Source organism: Typopeltis vanoorti, chromosome 6 (genome assembly GCF_054136105.1).
Source record: "Typopeltis vanoorti isolate ZY-2024b chromosome 6, IOZ_Tvanoo_1.0, whole genome shotgun sequence".
Lineage (NCBI taxonomy): Eukaryota > Metazoa > Arthropoda > Arachnida > Uropygi > Thelyphonidae > Typopeltis > Typopeltis vanoorti.
The window spans coordinates 34999864-35026803 of NC_143554.1; the positions used below are offsets into that span (position 1 = coordinate 34999864).

General features: G+C 35.6%; 1 protein-coding gene across 1 annotated transcript in view; it reads left to right on the forward strand.

The window, feature by feature from the left end:
• The window catches only part of bor (ATPase family AAA domain containing bor), a 353851-nt gene that overhangs the window by 199468 nt on the left and 127443 nt on the right, over positions 1-26940 (forward strand). The window contains exons 8-9 of the mRNA XM_090394748.1: positions 3256-3381; positions 13467-13591. Coding sequence (XP_090250874.1) covers positions 3256-3381; positions 13467-13591 — 251 coding nt within the window. The remainder of the gene's footprint in view (positions 1-3255; positions 3382-13466; positions 13592-26940) is intronic.

Below are 26940 nucleotides of genomic sequence, written 5' to 3' on the forward strand. Positions count from 1 at the left end.
CCATATAACTGTAGCATTTGGGATTGGAACACTCTTGGCACCTTGTCATATGCCTTTTCCAGAGCTACAAAACTTAAATACAGATCTTTGTTATATTCCAATGATTTCTCAACTACCTGTCGTAAAGTGAAAATCTGATCCTGACAGTCCCTATTTGGCCTGAATCCAGCTTGTTCTTCACCAAGCTTCTCTTCCACAATCCTTCTCAGCAGTTTCTCAAGCATACTTGCATATATCTTACCAGGAACACTCAGTAATGAAATGCCTCTGTAATTCTCACGTTCAGTTTTATTTCCCTTTTTATATATGGGTGCTATGAGAGCTCTATTCCAATCATCTGGAATTTGTCCCTCTGTCCAGGCCTTCTGAACTATGCAGTGCAGCCACTGTATGACTTTTATACCTCTATACTTGAGCATTTTTGGTCGAATATCATCTACTCCTGCTGCCTTTCCACATTTCAGGCTTTTGAGCTTTTTCTACTTCAAGTATGGATATGTATTCCTGACTGCATGCCTGGTAACTGTTTTTTACCACTGTGCTGTCATCACTGCTTGTTTCATTTAGCAGTTTTTCAAAGTAATTACTCCATACTTCAAGGATATCTTTTTCTCCTGTTTTCATGTCACCTTTATCATCTCTAATTCCTTTTACAGCACTCTTTCCTCCATTTCTGAGTTTCCTCAACAACCTCCAGAATGTCTTGCCACTTCTTGATATTTATTTTCTATGTTCTTGCCAAGTCCCCCCATGACTTCTGTTTAGCCAATTTTACACAGTGTTTAGCTTTCTTACATTTGTCTCTGTATTCACTAAGAGCACAAGATGACTTATTTGCCAGGGACTTTTGATATGCTTTCTTCTTTTGTTTCGCTGCCTCTTTAACTTCCTGTGTCCTCCATGGAGTTTGATTTTTCTATCCTTGCACACAACCTCATCACATGCCTCTCTGGCTGTATCAATCAGTGTTTTCTTCAGGGCTTGCTACTGAATCTCCAAGGTTTGGTTCTTGCTCTCAAACTCTTTAATTTTTTCTTCACTAATCTTTGTGTTTTAGTCTACAGTTCACATCTGAGAGCTAGTTAACTTTTATTCTCTTTAAAACTTTCTTATATGCTCTTCTTTGCAATATGAAATTCAGTTTTATCTTGCTCAAGACTGAATAGTGATCGCTTCTAATTTCAAATCCTCTGTACACTCTGGTGTCCTGCACCAGGGAGAAAATATCATTATCAACAATAACATTGTCAATGAGACTTTTCTTATTCCTTGCCTCTTCTCTCCATGTGAATTCGTGCACATTTTTATGCTGGAACATTGTGTTAGTAATAACTAGTCAATGTCCTGAGCAGAAATCCAACAAGAATTTCCCATTATTAGCTTTGCCCTTTTCTCCTAATTTTTGCAAAATATTTTTGTATATCTGACAATCATTTCCTGCTCTGCTATTTAGATCCCCAACAAGGACCAATTTTTCATTGTGTCAGTTGCTTTCTCTAAAGCCTCAAAAAATTCCTTCGCTTCTACCTTAGCAGAACCTTCTGTGGGACCATAGGCACAAATAAGTCTCATTGCCCAGGAAGATCAAATTCTGGAGGTTTGATGGGTGGATCTGTAATCAGATCCCTGTTTGAAGTTCATTCCAAGATCATCTCCACCAGTTAAGGATTCAAAATATTTGGGAATATAACAGATACCAACTGCCATCTGTTATATTCCCACGTTAGATGGGAGATTTGGAGATAAGGAGTGAACTGGGGAGGTATCTTGAGGTATGGGAAGGTTGATTTTATTTATTTGATGGTAACTTCTTTTTTTTGAAGAATGGAGGAGCGATGTGTTAGGTGATAGTCCCCATATTTTGAAGTATTTTTGCAGTGAACTCAGATCTTTCCTCATTGTTTCCTTGAGATCTTGGAAGATATTGGTTTTGATGGTGATTGCTGTGACATCGCTCCAACTGCCAGTTGGAGCGATGTCACTTATATATAAATTGAACAGTGTTATATGTAAGTTGAATGGAGGATCTGTCTTCACACCAGCTGGTGCAAGGACAGATCCTCTATTCTGTTGGTTAAATAATCCATCCTGTAGGATAAATGTTCTGCTTTTGTGAATTCAGATGAACCTGTATTTTCCTACTGGAGAGCATTTGTTCTAGTAATTTCAGAGTTTTTTTTGATAGTTCACTATTTTGGACGTTTTATATAGTAAGCCTTTCATGCAATATAAAAAACAGATCTATAAAGGCAATGACTGTTTTTTTTTTTTTTTAACCTTTTTTTAGTATATAACTTCTATGTGGGTTGTGAAGGCCAGGACCTGGCCACAGCAGCTTTTGCTGATCTAGACCTAATTTTGGAGAAATTCTAGAGAAGAAATTAAGTTTGTAAGGAGTGCATAGCATTGCTATAGGATAGTAGTTGTTAGTGTCATCAGTTGACTTGCTGGGTTTTGGCAAGGTTATTAAACATTGATTCATGCCAAAGTTTTGTTAGTCCTTCATCATTGATTATTGAGAAATATAGAAGAAATATAGCCAGGTTTTTGTTTTTAGGTCAAGGTGAATAAGAAAATCAAGAAGGATGTCACCTGTGCCAGGAGCTTTACCTGTTTTGGTTAGTTTGAAGGCTGTATCAATTTCATCTAGAGTTACTGAATTGGGGTTTGCTGTAGATGTAGAACATGATGGGAAAACTTTTTTTATTAAGAAGATGCATCTTTTTTTTGTTGCTGTGGGAATTTTGGGTTTAGCTTTTTGTGCTAAGATTTGAAATTCTGTGTGGGTTTTCTTTTAGTTCTGTTGGGAGTGCTGGTGCCTCCAAGTTGATGGAACCCTGACCAGGCCTTTCAGCTTGATCTGGTAAAGTTAAGGTTGTGCATGTCTTTATGCCAGCCTTTTAATCCTTCATCCCAGGACCTTAAGAGGACAGAAGCAGTGTTCATATTCTGCCAGAAGAATACTACATTTAGTTGACTAGCATGGTATATAGGTCTTTCTGGTGATGCATCTTTTTCCAGATGCTATGGAGAGTTTAGCAAATCTATGATACTTATCACCTGCAGGTGGAATTATGATGATTTCCTGTATATTTTAGTGATAGAGAAATTTCATAAATGTACTAAACAAAACTTATATTCTGTAAAAAAATTAAATGTTTAAAGATGTTAAAAAATGTACCTATATATATATATATATATATATATATATATATAAATAAATGTATATTTGTGTGTGTTATTTATTTTTCATAGCCCTCATTAGAAGAGAGGCTGCGTGATATTGCTATAGCAACTAAGAACACCAAAACTAACAGAGGTGTCTATCGGTATGTACTTCTTCATGGACCTCCAGGAACAGGCAAGACCCTCTTTGCAAAGGTAATAAATAAACACCAGTGTACTAGTATCATAATACATCCTTGGTTTCTGATGTTATTTTTATATCATCCTCTCCTTTTTTTTTCTATCTATCATTTTGTTGCATGGTTAATAAAAATGCTAAAAATTCTATATATAACTATATATAATTTTTATAGTTCATACAAAGACAATCATTCCTTTGACTACTTTTTACATAAATTTATCCCTTTAAGAATTTTTTGAGAATTGATTAAATATTGTTTTTTGATTGCAATATATATATATATATATATATATATTTTTTTTATTTCTAATTAGTTTCAGTGATTTATGTAGGCAGGTTCCTTTCCTTAATTCCAATTCTGAGTGGAATAATTGTTAATTTAAATTCTTAAATATAATACACATTTTTGATCCTGAAGATATGTACTTGAATTCATGCTAAATATTCTCAGAATTTTGACTATATCCTCAGAATCTTGTAATAAGTAATAAAAATAAGTAAGATAAAATATAAATATAAATTTATAAAAAAAACGCGGATTCTTCTTTCCCACATGTTTCAAAGGCTCATTTCAAGATTCATTTGATTTATGGTAATCAGGCTGGTTTTTTTTCTCTGTTCCAAGGAACTCAAAGCATCCTTCTCCAGACCCACATTACAAAAACATTATGATCCTTTTCTAGGATCATCAGATTTGTTTTACTGACATTAATCTTGAGTCCGCATGTCAAATTGGGTCTTTCTACTCTTCCACAGAGTTTATTCATGTCCTTTTCATTTTCTGTTATTAGCACTATGCCATCAGCATATGTTAAGTTATTCTTGAGATTCCTATTCCAGTTTTCCAGAGCTCTCTTGTTGATTTCCTCACCATAGAGATTGAAGAAGAGTGTAAGAGATAGTATATAATAAATTTAGTTTAATCCTTTATCCAAGTGTGAGCAAACAAAGTTTGCACCTGAAAGTATCTTCAGGACTGGGGTAAGGTGGTACAACACCAGGGCAACTCGTTGTAAAGGTGGAGCAAGCTACCAACACAATTATCTCGGTATCTCCTATAATGCAAAACACATCTCCTTGCGGATATGTCTAATGTTATGCATTAAGGGAAGGGCCACTAAGGGAAGGGGTAGTGGCCCTTCCCTTAATGCATAACATTAGACATATCCGCAAGGAGATGTGTTTTGCATTATAGGAGATACTGAGATAGGAGTGTTGGTAGCTTGCTCCACCTTTACAACGAGTTGCTCTGGTGTTGTACCACCTTACCCCAGTCCTGAAGATACTTTCAGGCGCAAACTTTGTTTGCTCACACTTGGATAAAGGATTAAACTAAATTTTTTATACTCTAACCAAGTGAAAAATAAACTTTCAAGATAGTATATAACTTGCCTTACTCCTCTTTGTAAACAGAACCAATCTGATGACATTATCAGTTCTCACTATAATTTGGTTATAGTTGTAAAGTTGACTAATTAACTGGATAAGATGTTGGGGAAAGCCAGATTTAGACATTATTTCCCACGTTAATTTCCAGTTTATGCAGTTAAAGGCTTTTGGTGTAGTCACTAAAGCATAAGCAAGCAGGGCTGTTGATTTCTTAAGAAAGTGTCTTAAGATTTGCGATCTGGTGTCAGTCCACTTCCCTTTACAAATTCAGCCTGTTATAAAGAGATATGAGCCTTCAAGTGGCTATTAATTCTTTCTTTCATAATATAGAGCACCATTCTCTTGTGTTTGAGATTAATACTATCGTTCTATAGTTTTCACATTTCTTGGTACTTTCTTTTTTATGAATTGGTATAATTATTGACTTCACCATTGATACCAATCACATAGCTTTGAATTTTTTTTTTTTCCCCCTTTTTAAGCATGTACCAATATATCCATGTGGTTAGCCTAGTGGCTGTGCGCTCACAACCATATGCCTGGGGAAGGAATGTCCTAGGTTTGATTCCATCAGAGACCTGAGGAGCTGAAGGATCTTCCTCAGCCATAGCCAAGTTAGCCGGTCTTGAGCATGGACAGTAGGATTTTTTCTTTCCAGTTTATCTGGGGTTTTTCATCCCAAAGCAGGCGAACCGGCCTTGAGAACTCAATGCTGTGGACATAGGATGCACCAGGGCGTTGGCTGACCACCTTATCCTGTGAACGGTTGAGGTCCAATGATTAATAAACCCCTGACACCGCAAGGTAAAAAAAGGGGGGGGTAAAGGAAAATGAGATGAGATGAGAGATGTACCAATCTACTATAACAAACCATTTCTTTGGTCTCTGTATGAGTTTGCTATAGTGATAGAAGACCGTAACTGAGATTGAGCTCAATCATGTTTTGTTATTTCAGTAAATAAGGTACAATTTATCTCAAGGCTCGTCCACCACTAAATAAAGAAAATCTTTTGCAAAAGGTTTTCTCATTTAGTTCATCCACTTCAAATTATAATAAATTTGTCTTTTGAATTAGATGTTATCTTTAATGGATAAGCAAAAGAGGGTCGCAAGTAATTTGTTTCTTCAGTCTCTCTTTCTCTGAATTAATGAATGTGAATAAAACAGTGATAAGCTTTTCTTTTTGAATTTTCTTCTCATAAAATGTCAATTTTAGAACAGTTTGAAATACAAGCGTGAATAAACATCCAACTGGCATAAGTTAATGACTGATCTTTCTGTGCTCATAAAAAAATGTTTACTATAAAATAAAAAATATATGCCTCAGAATTTATGAACAGTTTTTTGACTTCAGAAGAACAAAATTACATCAGTGATATTCTGTATCTGACTGAAAACTGTGATTACAAAAGACCATAAGAATACACAATTGAATACAAAACTGAGGAAATGCATTCAACTTCCATCTGTTCCCTAGAAGTACTACTTCAGTACTTATTCTTGAAATTTTATCAATAATACAACTATATAATACAAATTTTCACAAGCATTCAGTTGAAAAGCATTAAATTCAGTTCATAACAAATAGATCTGTTATATATGAACAAATGATCTATTATCGTATCTATTATTTTATATGATCAGTAAAACTCCAATCTTTTTTGAAATAGCCTTTTGTTTTTCAATACTCCTTAATCCCCTATCCACACATGGCACTGGTTGTTTTTTTTTTTAGTCTTATTGACCTCAGTTATATACTGAATGGAGAACTTCTTGACAACTTATTCCTTCAGGATCTAACATGTAAGCTTTACAAAATTACAAAGAAATTTGCATAATACCTGCTTAACAGCGGAAGGTAAGAAACACCTAAGTTGTTGTATATGAAAGTATGTATCAGTATGAGTAATATATTGGAATTTATTTATTGTAAAATGGAAAGCTAAAAATTAAGAATAATGTCAGATTAGCATTTCATGTAAAGGAATAATGGCTTAATTTATGTATTATCAAACTATCATAAAATCGTAAGTCGCTAGGTAAGAAATGACTAATATGATCAACGGTCACGTCTAAGCTGCAAGTACCTGTCGTAACACCGAAGGATGTATACGGGGAAGCCCGACATAAACGCTTTTCCTCGAAAACAACACCTAATAGCAAGAAGGGAAAGCAAGGGGATCAACCTAAGGGCGATGTAAGCTATGGATCGTGCGAAAAACAATACAGAAAAGAGGGCGCTGAGAAAAAGTATTTAAGGCAGTACGCGCCAAGCTCGAGGCTTTTTTCCTGTTTTCTTCGGGGATTTTGGAGATTGAGGACTCTCGACGAGTGATCGGAGATAGCACAAGCCGAGGGTGCTATGTCGACGACAGCCGGCCGTATTCATGACCTGCGCTGAGAGGTATTCTGCGTATCTCCGCGGAATACCTCTTGAGAAGCAACAGCTCGTGCAGAATGGTGCCAAACACTGAACGATCCACCCGAGTGAACGGAGAAAGCTCGTAGCAACAGCCATTTCTTGATTTGTGTCCGGTAGCAGACGGAACAACTCAGTCACAAGACGAAGGATGACCCGAACAACACGTGACAGCTAATAGACCTTTGGAGGGACTTGGTAAAGTAAAGATTCTTTTGTTTTATATCTTGAGATTGTTTGAAGGTAGAATTTGTGTCTTGATAAAGCAAGACTGAGGACATTTTAGAGAACTTTGATAGGATAGAGTAATTAATACAGCCAATTCTATTAGACAAAGAATTGTATATCATACATCTCCAATGTGTATATGATTGAAATAACGAAAACCCTTTTGTTAATTGAGTAAACTTAACTAAGAGAGAAATGATTTGAGAAATATCTATTTAAAGTAAATGTGAATGAAGGATCTTGACATGAGTGTAACATTGTTTAAATTATCCATTGTATTACATGATTTTGCATGTCAGTTTATGTGAGAAAGTCAGAATAGTATTGAACAGTTTGTATAGATAAGCATAAGACATTAACTTAGCTAGAAATTCAGAAATTTTGATAACTTGATACAAGATTTAATGTACCTGTCTTTTAGTATTAATAAACATGTTTTGTTATTTGAATCTGAGTCTTGCCTGAATTCGAGGTGTCAACCTACCACTTATAAAATTCGAACCAAATAGCAGGAAAGAGTTTAGAAAATTATATAATAGAGATTAGATCTTAGGTCACAACTGCAAGGAACTGAGATCTATATACTTGCGTGTGAATTTAGATTAATGTATATGCCTAAAACCTAGGAATATTTTCCTGAGCCTGAATTATATTCTTGTTATAGGAAGCTGGCTGGCACAGTTAAAATATAAATTTGCCAGTTTCCAAAGATGAATTATCCCTAGGGGTCAACCCGGGTATTAAGGAGAAAGATATAAAACTTAGGTAAAAGCATATAGAGAAGACTGGATCAATTTGGATCATACTTAAATATGCACTCTAATAAGGAAACGAAAATACAGAGACGTAACACCCCCTTTTTTATGGGATCAATGTCAAAAAAAAAAGGGGGAAAACATTTAAAAGAAATGTCTTGTGTACACATTCTATTTATTCTAATAAAATGGTTGTTAACTGTGTCATTAGAAGTGTTTATAGTGTATGGATTTAATGCAGGTAAAATAAACACCCAAAATTATTTGGTGTTTCACATTAAAAAATTCTTTGTAAGCAAAGTTAATACTGGAACAATCCTGTTAAAATGTCAAAACTTTGTTTATAAATATGAAAAACAGGCCTAATCACCAATAACTTGTATCCTGATATTTTTATGTATTGGTAAAATTTAAATTTACAAGTTGTATAGGCTTTAATTTCTAAATATACATAGAAGAAAATTCCTTAGTTTTTTTTTTTTTAAAGCCTAAATTACTTCTTTAGTCTTAATTATACCAGCAGGAAACTATACAGAAGTAATGTTGCAAAATCTCATCTCTTCTGGCCTATCAAAGCTCCATAATATGGTTTCCTACAAACCTGATATAAGACTTATTTTTTATGTGCTATTCAATGTAAATTTATGTCTTAATTTTGGAATAGAGTTGATAATGACTGGTCTCTGTTAACAGACTCCCCCCCATTTCTTAGCATATAACATTTTTATCAAATTTGCTCAAAACATTTCTACGAGGGCTGTTCAATAACTAATAAGACTAATTTTACTGTCGCGAAACCACTCATCACAATATTAATTTCTGTAGAATAAAGAAATGTTGCTGTCTGTATTAACAAAAGAGGATGAAAGGTGGTGCATACGGGCTGATGTGCCAGAGTGTCACGTGACTAAACGCAAGCTTGTTTTGGCGTGCCTACAAGCCGCGACCGGTCGTCGAAATGGAAGCGTCCTTGGAACAGCGTTATGCGATTAAATTTTATGTGCGTTTGCAAAAATCGGCATCGGACACTTTTAACATGATATGCGAAGCTTTCCACGATGAAGCAATGTCGAGGGCAAGTGTTTTTCGCTGGCATAAAACTTTTAAGGAAGGAAGGCAAAATGTGGAAGATCTTGAACGTGAGGGAAGACCTTCAACGTCCATCACAGAGACAATGATCAGGGGGGCAGAGCCCCCCAGTATATATATATATATATATACATATATATATATATATATGTATGTATGTTTAGGTAGGTGCAGTTGTTTACAGAAAAATCACCCTGCCAGATAAGCAATATATTTCTTATATATAATGGACAAAAACATAAAAAATTACATGTGTAATAACAAAATGCCTCATTTGTAAGTAAATGAGCCAAGTACTGAGAAACGGATAGTTAGCTGCAGTTTAGACGTATCCACTTGGCTTACATTTGTATTAGTGGTACTGTTTTTCTGCTGTGTTTGCTAGGATTACAGAGGATCATGTACATTCTCAACAGCATTATCAACTAAGTAGTTTCTCTAAAATTCAGCAGATTCCCTCCTTTTTTTAGCACTTAGCTCATTTAAGGAATGCTTTCTCCCATAAAGAGGCAGCAACCTTTTGCTTCTTCATGGGAGAAGATGATACTTTTTTTTGAGCAAACTTTTTTTAATGTCTTAATCTGCAATTTAATTGGATCATAATCTAATGGAATATAAGAACTGATCTGTGAGAATTTTTTGATTATATTCACCAGTGTTAAAGATTACCATGCCGTTACCTTTATTTACCATGGTGATGACTATATTATATTTTTTAAGATTCTTCAGGGTGCTGAGTTGGGCAGGCAAAAGATCACATTTGGGAGATGACACTTGAGAAAGAATGTTGGTGACATCAAGCTTAATGTTAGCTATTTGTGGAGCCAAGTTACAGATGCAGCATTTGATATGAAATGTCAGGTCTGATACCTGTATTTGTTTAGGTGCTATGGTAGAATTGTGGCTGAGATTAGGGCACTGCCGGAAATTTCACTAAGCCTTTTTGATAGGTTAACTACAACTCAGAGACACTGAATATGAGGTTGGAATTTTGAATTAGAAAGACTGTTAGACTTTTTGATATGTTTGTTTTTTATTTTTATGAATTCTTTATGAGTAGAGGCTTCTGAAAGAATGGTTCAGAGCTTTAAGCTGAGTATCACTGAAAGCTTGGATTGTAATAAGTTGATGATTGATAGTAGCTGTGAGGCTAGAGTGTGTACAGAATCTGTTCCTTCAGTGGAACATACTGGCATGCTTGTAAATATGGAGAACTTTTATTTATTTTATTATTATTATTTTTTTTTTTGTTAATCAAAACTTGATTTCATATTTGACACAAAGGTGTTATTTATTTGTTACTTATTACCTTTTATCTTGTGTACTGTTCTAGCCTTTGTAATAGCATAGCATGACCTTACTGACTTTGTTCCAACAAATTCCAAACAAACCAGACATTCAGTGCTATAGATACTTGTAAGAAAGATAAGAATATTACATAATTCAGGAAATATTTTTAATGCTTCCAATATTTTGTCTGTCTCACACACTGAGACATCTTCAGCAATTGCAACTAACAATTCTCTAACACATACTCACACAAAGGCAACACAGTACTGAATGAAACACCTGGCTATGACTCTACAGTCCTATCTAGGTCTCTATCAGTATTTGTAGGTTGTAAATTGGAATCTCTGAGGATTTATGTTTCCCAAATTTTTGGGAAGTTTCTTGCAACTGTATTTGTTTATAAATTTGGTTGATTTCTGAGTGCTGCTGCAGATTCCAAAAACAGTCTTTCTTTCTTAAATTTACTGTGATGTAGCATAGTGGTATTCTTTCATGAGATCCTGTGAGTGGTATCCAATGCATGGTCCACAAGACCAGATTGACTGTAGTCGTGATTGCAGATGTAAGTTTTGTGTTCATCTAAATGGATGGAGGCTTATCTAGACCTGTCTAGATAAGCCTCCATAGTATTCATAGTATGCCAACCTGCATGAACTGGATATTATATATACCAGGTATTGATAGAAGATGGATCTGATCTTTGGTAGAATGGATAAGAGTAGCAAGTGTCCAGTGGGGCTTAAATGCTGTGCAGAGGTTGTATTTTTTTTTTTTAATGACCTGTCTGTTTTTCTGATATACCCCAGATGTATGGGATGGTGATGGCATTTCTGAAATCCTTCTGAAGCATTGGCCGCAGATTGGGGGGGGGGGGGGGAGAGATGTTTATTTTTGATTATACACAAGATAACAGGTAATTAATTCTGTTGTGTATGTGGCTGAGTTCTGTTGTGAGAGAGAGATTCCCATGGAATAAAGATTGTAGGCTCTATTGGGTTTTCTATATGCAGTGAAGGAGAGGTTGCCATTTGAAGGTATATCATTAAGGTGTCACTAAAGGAAGGGTAAACTATTGTTATTTTCCATAGACTTGGTCCTCTTCAAACCTTCTGGATAAGATATGTAGATGATGTGTTCTCTGTTTGGCCTCATGCTCAGACACATTAGACGCCTTCCTCTGTTACCTCAATAGTATAGTGACAGAGGAAGGTATGTCCTTAGTGACATGCCTTCCAAATGGCAGTCTCTCCTTCACTGTATGTAGAAAACCTACTCACATAGGCAGATACATTCACAAACTCTCCCACCACCCCTCTCAACAATATGCATTCTTAAAACCCTAACCAATAGATTCCACAATCTTTGTTCTGGCAGAACCTCTCTTTCAACAGAAACTCACCCACATACACAACACCTTCCTATTCAATGGCTACATTTTGTACAGAATTGAAAAAAAAATCCCCCCCCCCCAACCTGCAGTCATCCCTTCAGAAGGATTTCAGAAATGCCATTCCCTATATCCAGGGTATAGGGAATGGGAAAAGTAAGTTTAAAAAATACAATCTCAGCACAGCTTTTAAGCCCCACTGGAAAAAAACTTGTTACTCTTATCCGTTCTACCAAAGATCTATCAGTGCCTGGATTATATAAAGTACCCTGTTCCTGCATGTTGGCATACTATGGACAAACAGGTAGATTAGCTCCCATTCATTTAGATGAACACAAAACTTACATCTGCAATCATGACTACAGTCAATCTGGTCTTGCAGTCCATGTATTGGATACCATTCACAGGATCTCTTACATCACAGAAAATTTAAGAAAGAAAGACTGTTTTTGGAAATTTAAAAATTTAAACAAATATGGTTGCAGGAAACTTTCCAGAATTTGGAAAACATTAATCCTCAGAGATCCTAATTTACAACCTAGGATTCTAGAGTCATAGCCATGTGTTTCATTTGATATTGTGTTGCCTTTGTATGTGTTTGTGTGTGTGTGTGTGTGTGTGTGTGTGTGTGTGTTGCAATTGTTAGTTGTAATCTCTGAAGATGTCTCAGTGACTGAGATAAAATATTGGAAGCATTAAAAATAGTTTTTAATCTTTCCTAATGCTGCCAATACTATATTGAACCTCATCTAGAAAGTATGGAATTTATCAAGCTGATTCAGCAATTCATGGAGGTGGTAGGTTGTGTTGTTTTGGAACTCATATTTTTCGTCCAGCAAACAGAGAACACATCAGAACACCTGCAGTTTTCAGATATTTTACTTTTCTTTTTTAATGTGAATCTCTGTTTGCTGGACGAAAAATATGAGTTCCAAAACAAGTAAAAAATGTACTGGTCTCGTGGTCTTGGTTATCTTGCCATAATTCCAACCAGATTACACCAATTCCAAAGCATTAGTAAGTTTAAAAAAATAATAATAATCAATTTTCATTCAAATGCTTAACAAACATAATTTATAATTTCAAACTTGTAATTTTTGTTATCTTCATTCATCTTCATCTTTCTTATACCCTCTTTTACCTTGCGGTGTCGAGGATCCATTGATCATCGGACCTCACTCCGTTTACAGGATAAGGTGGTCAGCCTTATGCCCCGGTGTATCCTATGGCCTGTAGTGTTGAGTTCTCAAGGCCTGCTTTGCAGGATGAAAACCCCCAGAATAAACTGGGGAAAAAACCCTGCTGTCCACGCCCAAGACTGGCTAACTTGGCTGTGGCTGAGGAAGATCCTTCAGCTCCTCACGTCACCGACGGGAATCTAACCTAGGACACTCCTTCCCCAGGCATATAGTTGCGAAACGCATAGCCAATTTTTGTTATCTGTTTTAAAAATATATTTCTAAAATTGTTGGTTTTTTATCATTTATATTTACCTTATGGTTATTTTATTTATCTGTTTATTTATTTATTTACCCTGATTAGAGGTTAGCTCAGCATTCTGGAATGGACTATGCAGTTATGAGTGGAGGAGATGTTGCTCCTATGGGAAGAGATGGAGTGACTGCAATTCATAAGTTATTTGATTGGGCAACTCGTAGTAAAAGAGGGTAAGGGAGTATACCTTTAATAAAAAAAAATGAAAAAACTTAAATGTTTACTTAGTTCAGATATCATTTGGATATTATAAATTTATTGTTTATAAAATGTGTTTACAGATTCTTGAAAAATTAAAATGTTGAACTGAATAAATAGATTGAAAATAGTAAGAGTCTGGGTGGGGGGGGGGGGGGGAAGATATATATATATATATATATATATATATATATATATATGGTATACTTGCTCATAATGGCAACCAAATATAATAAACTTTAAACTTGTGCTATTGTGAACACCATTTTAGTAAATTTCCTCCTGATTACAACCTACTGAAAAGTTCCAACTAAAGCTCTACAGTAGTAATAACAAATATCAGAATCATGCCCTTTGATTGTCCTGTCCTGAAAATCTGTTTCTAACCTATGTAATCATCTGTATTAGAGATAGATGTTACAGTGTCAACAGATGTAAAAGAAGGTTACCCTGCTCTATACCAAATTTGCTAGCGAAGAAAAGTATTGAACTGGCTGGAGGTTCTTAACTCTACCTAATGTTTACAATGATTAGCTGCTTAAATAATAATAATAATTGCAGATAAAAAGCCAAAACAGCTAAATAGCCATTTTGGCTTTTTATCTTAGTTATAATATATGGGCACACCTTTCTGGCATTCGTATGGTGAAGGTATGTAAGTTCTTTTCACTTAAACTTTGATATCATCCAGGTCTACCTACTCACTGATGAGACCTCAAAAAAGGTTGAAACCGGTCTGGGTAGTGACCTCTCCTCATAATGTAAGGCAGTATTACATCTCCTAGGAGCTGTATTTTACATTATGAGAAAATATCAAGGATAGTGAGAGAGCTTGCGCCACTTTTGCTTTGAGTTGCCTTGGTGTCATACTACTAGGTGTTCCGATAGTTCTTCAGCATGAAACTCTTAGATCGTAGTTTTCGATCTCAGAGTTTTGCATACTAGCTGTAAAATAATAAGGGATTTTTATCCCCTTAATATAAATAATAATTGCAGTTGAACGACCATTTGTTTGCAGCTTAATGTGGCAAAAGCTGTGAGTGGTATTAAAATATAAGATAAGGGGAAAAAAAATCAAAGTATTTCATTTTTTCCTTCTTATATTTCTTATCTTCTTAAACATTTAAGAAGATAAGAAATATATCTTAAATCTTATATGTCTTATCTTTAATTATTTGAACGGAAAATTTTCACACTATATAAAAAATTATACAGTACAGAATGTGGTTTAGATAGGAAGAGAGAGATACAAATATAAATTATTAGAAAATCATTATGGTCAAATTCCTGATTTATACCCACAAGGAGTATGATAGTACTACATTATTACGTTTACATTATTATCATTCTATCAACAATTTTCTTCTAAATTAAACTCTTACTTGTAAAGACGCAAATATTATATCTTACATATCGGTCTTCTAGGGCACTACTAGTCATTACAATCAATCCACTATCTAGTTCTTCTTTCTGTGGGCAGGACTGGCTCTACCATGCAAGCAAACCATGCATTGCTTGTGGGGGGGGGGACACAGATTGATTCGAAAATATATGGAATATCAACAATTTTACCGGCAAGGGCACTCCAAAGGCTCTGCACTTGGGGGTGCAAAAATACCTTTGGCTAGGCCTGCCTGTGGGTCTTTATTCTACCATCCTGGAATCAAATGCCTGTTATGCTTGATGCCATTAGATCTTCTCTTATTATATCTGCAGCTATAATAAGAGGATGCTGTATGCCAAGTTTAGACGAAGCTGTCTACATAAAAATCACACGAGTCTAGCCGAGTTTCCATTAGGTTAGGTGCACTAGGTTGATTATGATATATTATTGACAGAGTTTAATTTCAGGAGTTAATTTTTGTGATCTTTTTGGTGGACATTATTGTTCATTGTCATGTGCCCTTATATTGGCAGAAATGTAAATGTATTCTAATTGAAATAATGAATCCACCTAAAATGTATGAAATCACTAGCAGGCAAATAGGTAAGAAATTATATTCCTGTTTTAATCTTTTACCTAGGAATAAGCAAAGCTTATGCATCTTCATCATTGACTTGCTTGTATAGAGGCTATTAAATTTACTTCAATTGACTCAGTATCCCATCATGCAAAACATACTTCCTTTTGTTATAAAGCAACTTTACGACTTACATGTTTGGCAAAAATTATATAGAATTTTATTTAAAAACTCCAATATATTTCATCCAACATAGTGTAGACTATCAGGGAGACAGACCATTAACTACATTCAAAAGATGAATCGCAATTATGATTCGTAATTCGTGCACATATTAGCTCATGTTTTGGTCACAGCAGAAGTACATGATATTACACTATTAAAGTTCAAAGGAACAATTGTAAAAAGTTGCAATAGATTTTAAAAAAAAAAAAAACCCTTAAGAATAACTAATAGTGATCACTATTCAAAACTTGGATATTGGCATGATTAGCTCTGGTTATTTCTAGGAAAAGATAATCGAATTTGAACTTTCTGGAATTAAGAATTTTAGTCTGGTTCCAAAGAACTCTGTGCCTAGTGTCAATAGCATGTGAAGCAAGGCCAGACCTGTGGGATTCCAAAAATCTAATATAATCTTGATGTTCTTCAATTCTAATTAATGCAATTCAGGGCCATTCTGTCCAAAATAGCAAAGATGGCATGAGCAGTGTACTTGATATATACTTTAATAAATTTAGTTTAATCCTTTATCCAAGTGTGAGCAAACAAATTTTGTGCCTGAAAATATCTTCAGGACTGGGATAAGGTAGTACAACACCGGGCAACTCGTAGCAAAGGTGGAGCAAGCTAACATCACTCCTATCTCAGTATCTCCCATAATGCAAAACACATCTCCTTGCGGATATGTATAATGTTATGCATTAAGGGAAGGGCCTGATATATACTTGGTAAGGAAAGAGGTGGTAATTGCATCCTTTGTGGATGGTAGAAAGGAAGGCAGTTTCTGAACTGGTTTGAAGAAAGTGTATAGATTGAATTTTCGAAGAATCTTTGCTATTTGTTTCGAAGTTCCTTTAAGTTAGGGTGTTGAAATTCTTTTCGCGTCAGATTGTAGTGTGGTGGAAGGATGATAATTATTAATCATTTTTTGAATGGTAATTTTGTTGTGTCCATTACATATCAGATTGCTTTTAATTTTATTCAGTTCATCTAACAAAAGGGGATCAGAAGAGCAGATTATGTGAGCTCTATGTATAAGACTCTTGACAGTATCCATTTTTTGTGATGAATGATGGTAGGAGAATGAGCGAATGTATTTGCCAGTAAAGCTTGGCTTGCGATAAAATGAAAATTCAACATGACCTGTGGGATTATGAATAATTAAGGTATTTAAAAAGAATAGTTGATTATTGGACAATCAACTATTCTTTTTCATTATTCACTCTCAATAATGAACTTGATACAGGAGTACAAGGAGTTTGTTTTCTCTAGGAACTGAATTAATTCTGAATCAGCATGGAACCAGATTGCAAATGCCTCATCAACAAAGCATGACCATTACGAGGTTGAGGGAATATAATATCAAAGAGTTCTTTTTCTAGATGTTCCATAAAATAATCTGCTAAGGCTGGTGATAAGACTGCCTATCACTGTTCTTTCTATGATGTAGAACATTTTTTCACTTGGCTGCAAATTAGATTAAACTTGCTGAAAAATTAAATTCTTGTTTTATCCTTTATCGAAGTATAAGCAAACAATGTTTGTTCATGAAGAACATGCATGGCTAGGCCACTTGTATATGGAGGCTGATGACTTCCCATTAATTGGCTTTGTATCCCATAATGAAAAGCACATACACTCTAATGCTATTCATTATGGGAAGTACCACTACCAGATTGGTTTTAACATTTATGGAGGCACTGTTTCATGTGGAGGGTACCTCTCCAAAAAAATCTGAATTAAACAAGATCACTCTCAATCTCACTGAATAACTCTAAAGGATCACTACTAAACTCATTACTCCTGACCTGACCAGACCAGGACAGGAAACTCAGTGGTGGCTCCACTCTAGACAAATAGGCAAAACCCACCACCACACAGAGCTGCTCTACTCCCCAGGAAGATAGCATGCCCAAAGGCAAACATTATTAAATTTCATCAGTGGGAACTAGATCCAGAAGAGATGGAGTGATTGGACTTGTGGTTCTTTATCCCTTTGTTAAATTTGGAGCAGAATTTCTGGATTACTATTAATTTTTATGGCATTTTTTCCTGTTTTTGTTTAGGAGTACCCCTTTTTATAATGTCATTGGCTTTATACTCAATTTTTAGGGCATTACTGATGTTTTAAAGACATATATGGGAAGAATAATTTTGGACATACCTTTGGAGGATCCTTTCTTTTAGTTAATTGTAATCAGCATTCTTTTTCGAAATTATGGATTTTACAACCGTGTTATGACTAACTATTTTTATTATCCCGACGTTTCGATCTTCATATCAAGATCATCATCTGGAGCATACACAAATATACAAGACAAGCTGAGTTGCATTACAAACAGTAAGCTAGAGAAACAATGATTTGATCACGTTATTCTACTGGCATGACCTCTAGTGAAAAAAAAATATATATATATATAAATTACATCAGGCTAGATTTAATTTAAGATAACATGAATAAACATTTTTCCTTTTAGATAGTTTTCTTTCAGTCAGTGATATCCTATTTTTAGTATTACAATTGTTATTTTTGATGTAGGATCCTGGATTTCCTACAGTCCTATTATAGTTGTTCTTAGAGAGGAAGGTTTCGTGGGTCGAATATATGCCTTCCATATGTATGGGATTTTTAGACCTTCATTATTGTTCAGATTGGGATGGTTGATAATGATCTCATAGGCTTCCTTAAATTTGCGTCCATACTATTTTTTGGTGTGATGTAGACAACTAGTGCTTTTCAAGTCAATTCTATGTAAGGTGTTCAGGGCATGATCAGAAAGGCCAGCTTCACCATAATTATTATATTTGATGTGTCGTTTATGTTCTTTTTGTCTGATGGTCTGGGTAGTGACCTCCCACCATAATGTAATAACAGCATACATTTCCTAGGAAATGTGTTTTTACATTATGGAAAATACCTAAGAATAGTGATCAGAACTTTACCACCTTTGCTGTGAGTTGCCTGGTATTGTACTGTGTACTACTAGGATCACTTGCATTAGCTCACGCTAGTAATCGCCGATACTTTTATAGTTTACTATATTCGGCATGAAACTCTCTAATTCCAATCTTTGAGTTTCTTATTCGGTTTTAAAACAATGTGGGATTTAATATCCCCTTAATTTAAATTATCTTTATCTCGTTTTTTAATTCAAGCACTCGAGACAAAACTTTCCCTCTGGATAACCACCTGACTTCCGTGTGTAGTAACAATGATTCGTATTTTGACTCCATAGCCTGGCATAATTGACTAAACAGGTGACTTTTTAATGGTCTTGATTGTATATAATTAATCATTTTAACACATTGTTCCAGCACTACTTTCAATTCTGATGGTAATTGTTTTGTAATCAGTGTTTCCCAATGCAAAAAACAATGGGTGACTAATATATCTGCATTATGTTCTCTTACATGTGCTACAAATCCTTTTATAGATCCTGTCATAGCTGGAGCACCATCTGTACAAATGCCAATGAACAAATTCCACGAAATTTTAATTTCTTGTAAATAAGAATTAATTTCATCGAAAATATGTTTTCCTGTTGTGAAATCAGATAATTCATGACAACATAAAAATTGATTAATTATATCATTTTTGTGAATGAATCGAACGAATGCAATTAAGTGTGCTGCTTTTCCCATAATATCATTTATTTCGTCGATTTGTAAAGCAAAATTTGAATTTGCAAGAGTTTTAGCAGTATTTTCTTCAATATTTCGGGACAAGTCTATAATTCTGCGATGAATTGTGTCATTTGAAAGTGGTATTTTACAAACATCAATTTCTGCTGATTCACCGATCATTCTTTTTACAATTTTATGACAAGCAGGTAATATAATTTCTTCAGCCAAATTATGAAATTTTAATTTGAGAGCAATTCAGCCACTTCATAAGAAGCCATCTGAGCTTTTTCAGACACACTAATTTGCTTTTTAAAAATCTTTAATTGTTTGGATCTTGCAGATAATGAATTTTGAAAGTAGGCTTTGTCTTTTGATGCTAGCAAAGGATGATTAGTGAGCAGGTGACGTTGGAGCTTGCTCGGAACCATAGCACTGTTTGATAATTTACAACCACATACCACACATTCGGAAACAGTTTTATCATTTTCCATTGTAGATGTAAATCCAAATTTTAAGAAGTCATCATTATACTTACGATGAACATTACATTTTTTGGTGGATGAAACATCTTTACTTGTACTGGGCTCGTTAGCATGATCGCTAGCATCATCATTATCGTCGTTAAGCTTTCTTTTTTTTTTTTAATCCATTTATCCATTTTAGGGGATTCATTGAAAATAAAAATAATTTTGTCAAAAAATTATTTTTATATTATTGCATGTACGAAAACGAATATATAAGTTGTGACTAACCATATGCACACATTAAACGGGTGACTAGTAGACTAAACTAATATGTAGCTTTGTTAGCCAGTAGCCAGAACTATAATAGCCATGTGCATTGGTTTTAGCCAGTCCCTGCTAGGAAGGTAGAACTGATTGAACCACTTGTCTGATTCCGCTTATGTATGGGTATTTGCAGTGGCGGCACACCAAAGTGCCGCGGAACAGTGGTTGAGAATCACTGGAATAGGGTATACTCCAGGGTGGGCCAGCGGGGGAAGTGGGTCTTTGGATGAGTTGAGTAAGCTTTTTAATTTTGCAGTGGGTTTAAAGGTGGCTTTGAGGTTGTATTTTTGTAGTACTCTGTTTATTATGTCTGATGTCCCTTTAATGTAGGGAATGGTTATAGTTTTGTTGTAGTCTGGTTTGTCTTTGTTTTTTATTGAGGTCTTGTAGAGAATTTTGTTAATAGTGTTTTGGCTGTACCCATTTTTTTTGGAAAGTATTGCTGATTACTTTAAATTCGTTTTTCATTGCCTGTTCACTGGACCAGATTTTCAGAGCCCTGTTTTTTAGTGTATTGATGACACCTAGTTTTTGTGTTGGGTGGTGATAGGAGTTTATGTGTATATATTGGCCAGTATGTGTCGGTTTTGGCAAACCATGAAGGAAAGATTGCCAGAAGGAAGACGTGTGACAAGTGTATCTAGAACAGAAGTATGTCCTGTTTTTCAATCTCAATTGTGAACTGTATGCGTTTTTGTTGTTTGTTTAGGTGGCTAAGGAATGTGTCTAGTGTTTAGCGACCATGGGACCAGATCATGAAAACATCGTCAACGTGTCTAAGCCAGACTTTGGTTTTTAAAGGGGAAGAACCTAAAGCAAGTTGCTCAAAATGTTCCATGTAAAAGTTAGCAATGGTGGGGGGGGGGGATTGTAATGTAACTCAGCTTGTCTTGTATATTTGTGTATGCTCCAGATGAAGATCGAAACGTCGGGATAATAAAAATAGTTATAACATGGTTGTAAAATCTATAATTTCGAAAATGAACCTTTGTAGGATGTTCCTGGTTGTCTTCTTATTGAGCAGGATCCAGCGTATGGCGATATGTATTTGTATTACTGCTGAAGTATGACTGAAAGGAAGGAGGGGTAGAAATGTGGTGATAGAGAGATGTGGGTGAATTGCAGGTGAGGCAAGAGGTATATGAATTTTAAAACCCAGGTTTAAATGGTGGGCTGAGAATTCTTTGGGAAGAAGATGAAAGATAGAAATTTTTTGGGAAAGGAGAAGGATAGAATATGATGGAACAAGATTAGAGATGGGAGTAATGGGGTTGTGGGCTGTTTCAGCAGTGTGTCATCTTCGGAGCTTGTGGAAAAAGTGGAGGCTATGTCATGTCGGCTTGGTGATTTTGACTTGGGTCTATCTGTGTTGTTTTCTATTGGTCAGAGTCATGACCTAACTTCTATGTTTCGGAGATTATATAGGGGTGGTGAATGTTTATTGAGTTTTTGTCAGATTTTGTGGCTTTCGTTTCTGATGTTCTAAGCATTGTTTCATTTTCCTGTATGTCTATTATTATGTCTTTGTTGATTTGTGGAATATGCTTTTGTTCAAGAGCATGGACTGCTATTTCTGTTTTTCCTGTATGTCCAGGATTATTTTTCATGTATCTGTCTTTAAAACATCAGTAAAATTGAGTAAAAAGCCAATGACATTATAAAAAAAGGGTACTCCTAAACAAAAATAGCCATAAAAATTAATATTTATTTAGAGGAGTAACATGGATGGAAATTTTTCCATAATTTCTGGATTACTTTCCTATATATATATATATATATATATATATATATATATATATACATATAAAGTTAAAAAAAAACCGACTTGTTCGGTATGGTTTTTGGAATGTCCTGAGATATTTGTTTTAGTCTATCGCTTGGACTACACTGCTTCTCTAGGCTAGTGGTTTGGTTTACCATGTCTGTGTCATGGTAAACCAGACCGTGCTCACTATGGATCATTGGGAGAGTTTACAGTCTGTTCATACAGATTTGGTCATTTTCCAAAACGTCTGATCCTGTGTGTTTAAGGACTGAAGTTTTGTCTCCTACTGTTGATTTTGACAGTTTTCAAGTGCATAGATACAAAAGTTAAATTAATGCAGAAATCATATATTTCCAGGTGGTCCAGCACTTGTGGACATCTAGGGGGGGGGGGGGGTAGATCAGGGCGATGACTGGTCTCACAGCAGAGGAGGTTCATTTGGCAATGGAGTCGCTGGGATCAGGCAGGGCTGCTGGTGATGATGAAATTCAGCCCGAGATGCTGGTGGCCTCGGATTGAGATGGCGTTCTTTAGATGACACGAGTATGTCTGGCTAATTGGATATCTGGGCGAGCACCAAAGCAATGGCAGACAAGCATAATAATACCAGTCTTCAAGGTGGGAAACCGGAGAAATTGCAGCAACTGTTGTGACATCTCTCTGCTCAGCCTGCCTGGGAGGGTATATGCTAGGTGCTTGGAAAGAAGGTGCAGGAGCATAGTTGAGTCAAAGTTACAGGAAGAACAATGTGGCTTTCGTCCTGGTAGAAGCACAACTGACCAAATCTTCACTTTAAGGCAAGTCTTCGAGAAATCTTGGGAATATGCCAAGAGTGTCTACACATGTTTTGTGGACTAGGAGAAGGCATATGACCGGGTTCCTGTGGATAAGCTTTGGCAAGTAGTACAGGAGTGTGGAGTAGATGGCCAACTATTAGCTGCCATCAAGTCCCTGTATGAATGCCTGGAGTTTTGTGTCAGGGTAAACAGCACAAAGTCTGAACCTTTCACAGTCTCTGTTGGCCTCTGCCAAGGGTGTGTTCTGTCACCCCTCCTTTTCATAATATTTCTAGACTGGATTGATAGGCACAGACGAGGCGGTGAGTGTGTCAGAATTGGAAGATGTGGCATTGGATGTCTGCTTTTTGCAGATGACCTAGTTCTGCGTTAGCTCTTCCATAGATGACCTCCAGCGGACCCTGGATAGGTTTGTAGCTGTTTGTGCAAAAGCTGGAATGAAGATCGGTGTGGCAAAAACTGAAACATTTGTGGTCTCAAGACAACCATCCCAGTGCACTCTACCTGTGAGAGGAGTCCCACTGAGGTAGGTGGAGAAGTTTAAATAACTTGGGTCCACGTTCATGAGTGATGGAAAGTGGGAGATAGAGCTAGATGCTCGGATTGGCTCAGCAAGCGCAATATTGTGGGAGCTTGGCTGCTCGGTAGTATTGAAGCAGGAGTTAAACCAGAAGGCTAAGCTGGCTGTCTTCGATACAGTCTATCCCCATCCTCACCTGTGGTCATGGGGGTTGTGTGATGGCTGAAAGAATGTGGACACGAATCCAAGCAGCTGAAATGGGGTTCCTTCGGGGGTTGCTGGGTTGACGTGGATCGACAGAGTCAGAAGTTTTGCAATTCGGGAAACCCTCAATACTCAACTGTTGCTTCTCCGTGTTGAGAGATCACAGTTACGTTGGTAAGGGCACCTGGTCAGAATGCCACAAGAATGGTCCCCCCAGCAAGCCCTCTTTGTGGAGGTATGTGGACGGCCAAGGACTCACTGGATAGATTATATCCAATACCTTGGGTGGACATGTTTCGGAGTCCTACCAGAACACCTGAGCTTGGTGGCAGAGGATCGTGACCATTGGAAGTTCCTCTTGTAGCTGCTGCCCCTACAACCCAGTTAGGAAAGGTGGGCCTTGAAGATGCATGCATGTATGTATGTATCATATATTTCCCATACGCAAGTAGCAAAAAGGTCTATCGCCTTATTATTAAAATCCATCTCTGGATTTAGAGATAGATGTACAAACATTTCAAGTTTAATCTAATTGTAAATTAGAATAAACTTGCCAAGCAATTATATTCTTGTTTTATCCTTTATCCAAGTATAAGCAAACCCAATTTGCATATGAAGTACATTCATGATGGTGCACAATCTGCACACCTGCTTGCAGCTGCCTGTTGATGTTATCAAGTTTCATCCATCCGCATTTCAGGTTTCAAGTTTAGCACATTCATGAATAAGATTATGATATCTAGTCTTTCTAAAAGTTAACTTGGTTCCAGAATTAAATCTGTTGTTTTTTCTGTGAAATGTGTGGAATTTTTAATGTGTGATACCATTTTATCAATATATGTGACCAATCATTTGGATAAATACATGTATGCCCTGAGGTTCTCAAGTTGGCTTATGCTAGAGATTCCTCTATCAATAATCTGTTGAAGTATTCATATTTGCTTCTTTTTGTAATGCATTTCCCATAATGTGCAACTGTATTACATTAAACAAGTATTTAGGCTTAGCTACTGGTTTACACTCATAATTAAATTTAATTTAATAAATACGTATAGAAATAATTGAACAGCAGATTTTTAATCATTCCGACATTTTGTCTCTGTCACAGAGACATCTTCAGAAAGACAATTTGAAAATTATGACCACACACAGAGAGAGAGAGAGAGAGACAACAATAAGTGGAAGAAATTAGCTTTGGCTTCTCTTTAATAATTCTACACTGACTACAAATTTGGTCTTTATGATCCCTATTAAAATTTGTGAGATTGCTTCTGTTTTGGTTTCATTTCAACCATGGGAAAATTAGACAAAACAAAATTATATATACAGTTGACCCTTTAACAACACGGGGGTTAAGGACGGTGACTCCCCACATTGTTTGAAAATCCACATATAACTTTTGACTCCCCAAAAAACTTAACTACTAATAGCCTCCTGTTGACCGGAAGCCTTACTGATAACATAAACAGCCGATTAACACATATTTTATATGTATGTATGTATATATGCTATATTCTTAAAATAAAGTAAGCCAAAGAAAAGAAAATATTATTAAAGAAAATCATAAGGAAAGGAAAATACATTTACTGTACTGTATTTATTGATACCATAAGTTTGTCATATGTTAGTGCCCACACCAATATTGTCTTATATGATACAAAACGCTGTAGATGTATTACTAACACTAGACATCAAAAATGAAAAGATAACGTGAAAAATAAATTATTCATATTTATTCACAGGTATAATGTTTCGTGCATTGATAACGAAGAAGCAGCATCATGATTGCTTTATAGTAGCCTAGTGCAATTGATATATGATTGCTTTGCAGTAGCCTAGCCTATACACCAATGAATGAATGAATCATTATAAAATTATTTTATTCTAATTAAATAAATTTAACTAATTAATTAATAACAGTTAACTTGACTCAATGATTTAATACTGCATTGTTATATCTTCGTTTACTTTCTCTATTGTTTATTTAATATACTAACTTACTTCCTTAATAATGCCCTACTCAACTCTACCTAGGAATGCTTCCTTTTTGGACACTAGCAAATTTATTTTTTATTGCTACGCCAGCCAGAGTCCTACAATACGAGCTTATTCAAAATTCAGGGGAATATTCCTAGGTTAACTGGCATTCATTCTAATATGCACTAATTACATACTGGTTCTAATTGCAGTCATGACCAATAAATCTATTACTCAAACACTCTCATTAAATTCCCTCCTGCTGTGGTTCTAAATTTTTTTGCAAGTGGTAATTTGAATTCTCGAATCAAGCACGAAACAGCATATACAATGAAACATGTTTATTGGAACAAATTCACTTTACAACTATAATTGAAATGGGATATTAAGCTTTACAAAATCTCTTACTAAGTTAATTACTCAATACTAATTTTAGAAAACACTCATAGACCAACTTGGCAATTACTCATACTCTATGCAACATTTAAAAGACAAGCTAACTATGTTATTCTAAATCAAACTCTTAATTCTTGCTACAATAAAATACATTTCTCAAACCGTTACTATTCTGATATAAATCATCTACAAAATATCAAATTCATATATAATCTCAGTCACATGCAGCTAACATTTCATTCCTGACATTCCTTTGTTTAGCAGAATTACTCTATCTCAAAATTCAAATCCTTATTATAGTCCACTATGAAATGTCCACTTAATATGATCTAACATTAAATTCTGTCTCATTTAAACATACAACAAAGGTCTTTACATTACCCAATCTTTTTCTTCCAAATGTCTGTTAACGGCCACGTGTATTTTTGGGTCCTCCTTCCGTCGGTAGCTTCCGCAATGGGCTTACGACTACGCCGTCCGTTTTATATTCTTCCTGGACTCGAAATTCTCACTGCCTCGATACAGTGCATTCTCTGCTCCTACTTGAGTGGGACGTCTCTCTTGCTCGTCCCTACTCCGTTCGCTATTCAGGAATCCTCGAAGTGAAGTCAAGAACAACCAGAAAAAAGGCCCCACATTATCGCGTGCATTCCACTTATATTTCGTCCCTTCTTTCCCATACGACCCTTCGTTTTCATGCCCTTAAGGTGATCCTCAAGTCCTAGCTGCCGTTTAGGTGCTGTATTCTCGGGAATCCCACTTACGTTATCTTCCTCGTACGGTGTAGCTGGCAGCATTACGGCCAGTACGTGCGTATGTAACTCGACCTTTGCACTCGTACTCTTAACTTCTTTGGCGACTTATTAAGTTTAAGACAACTTAATGGGACAAGATTATACTACAATTTCCTTATTAAAATTTCACTAATCCTATAATCCTTCAGTTTAACTTTCAACTACAAGATTTTTCAAGTACAATTTACATGTTGTTATACAAATTCCTTTACAACATAAATTTAACTTTCAACTACAAGATTTTTCAAGTACGATTTACATGTTATTATACAAATT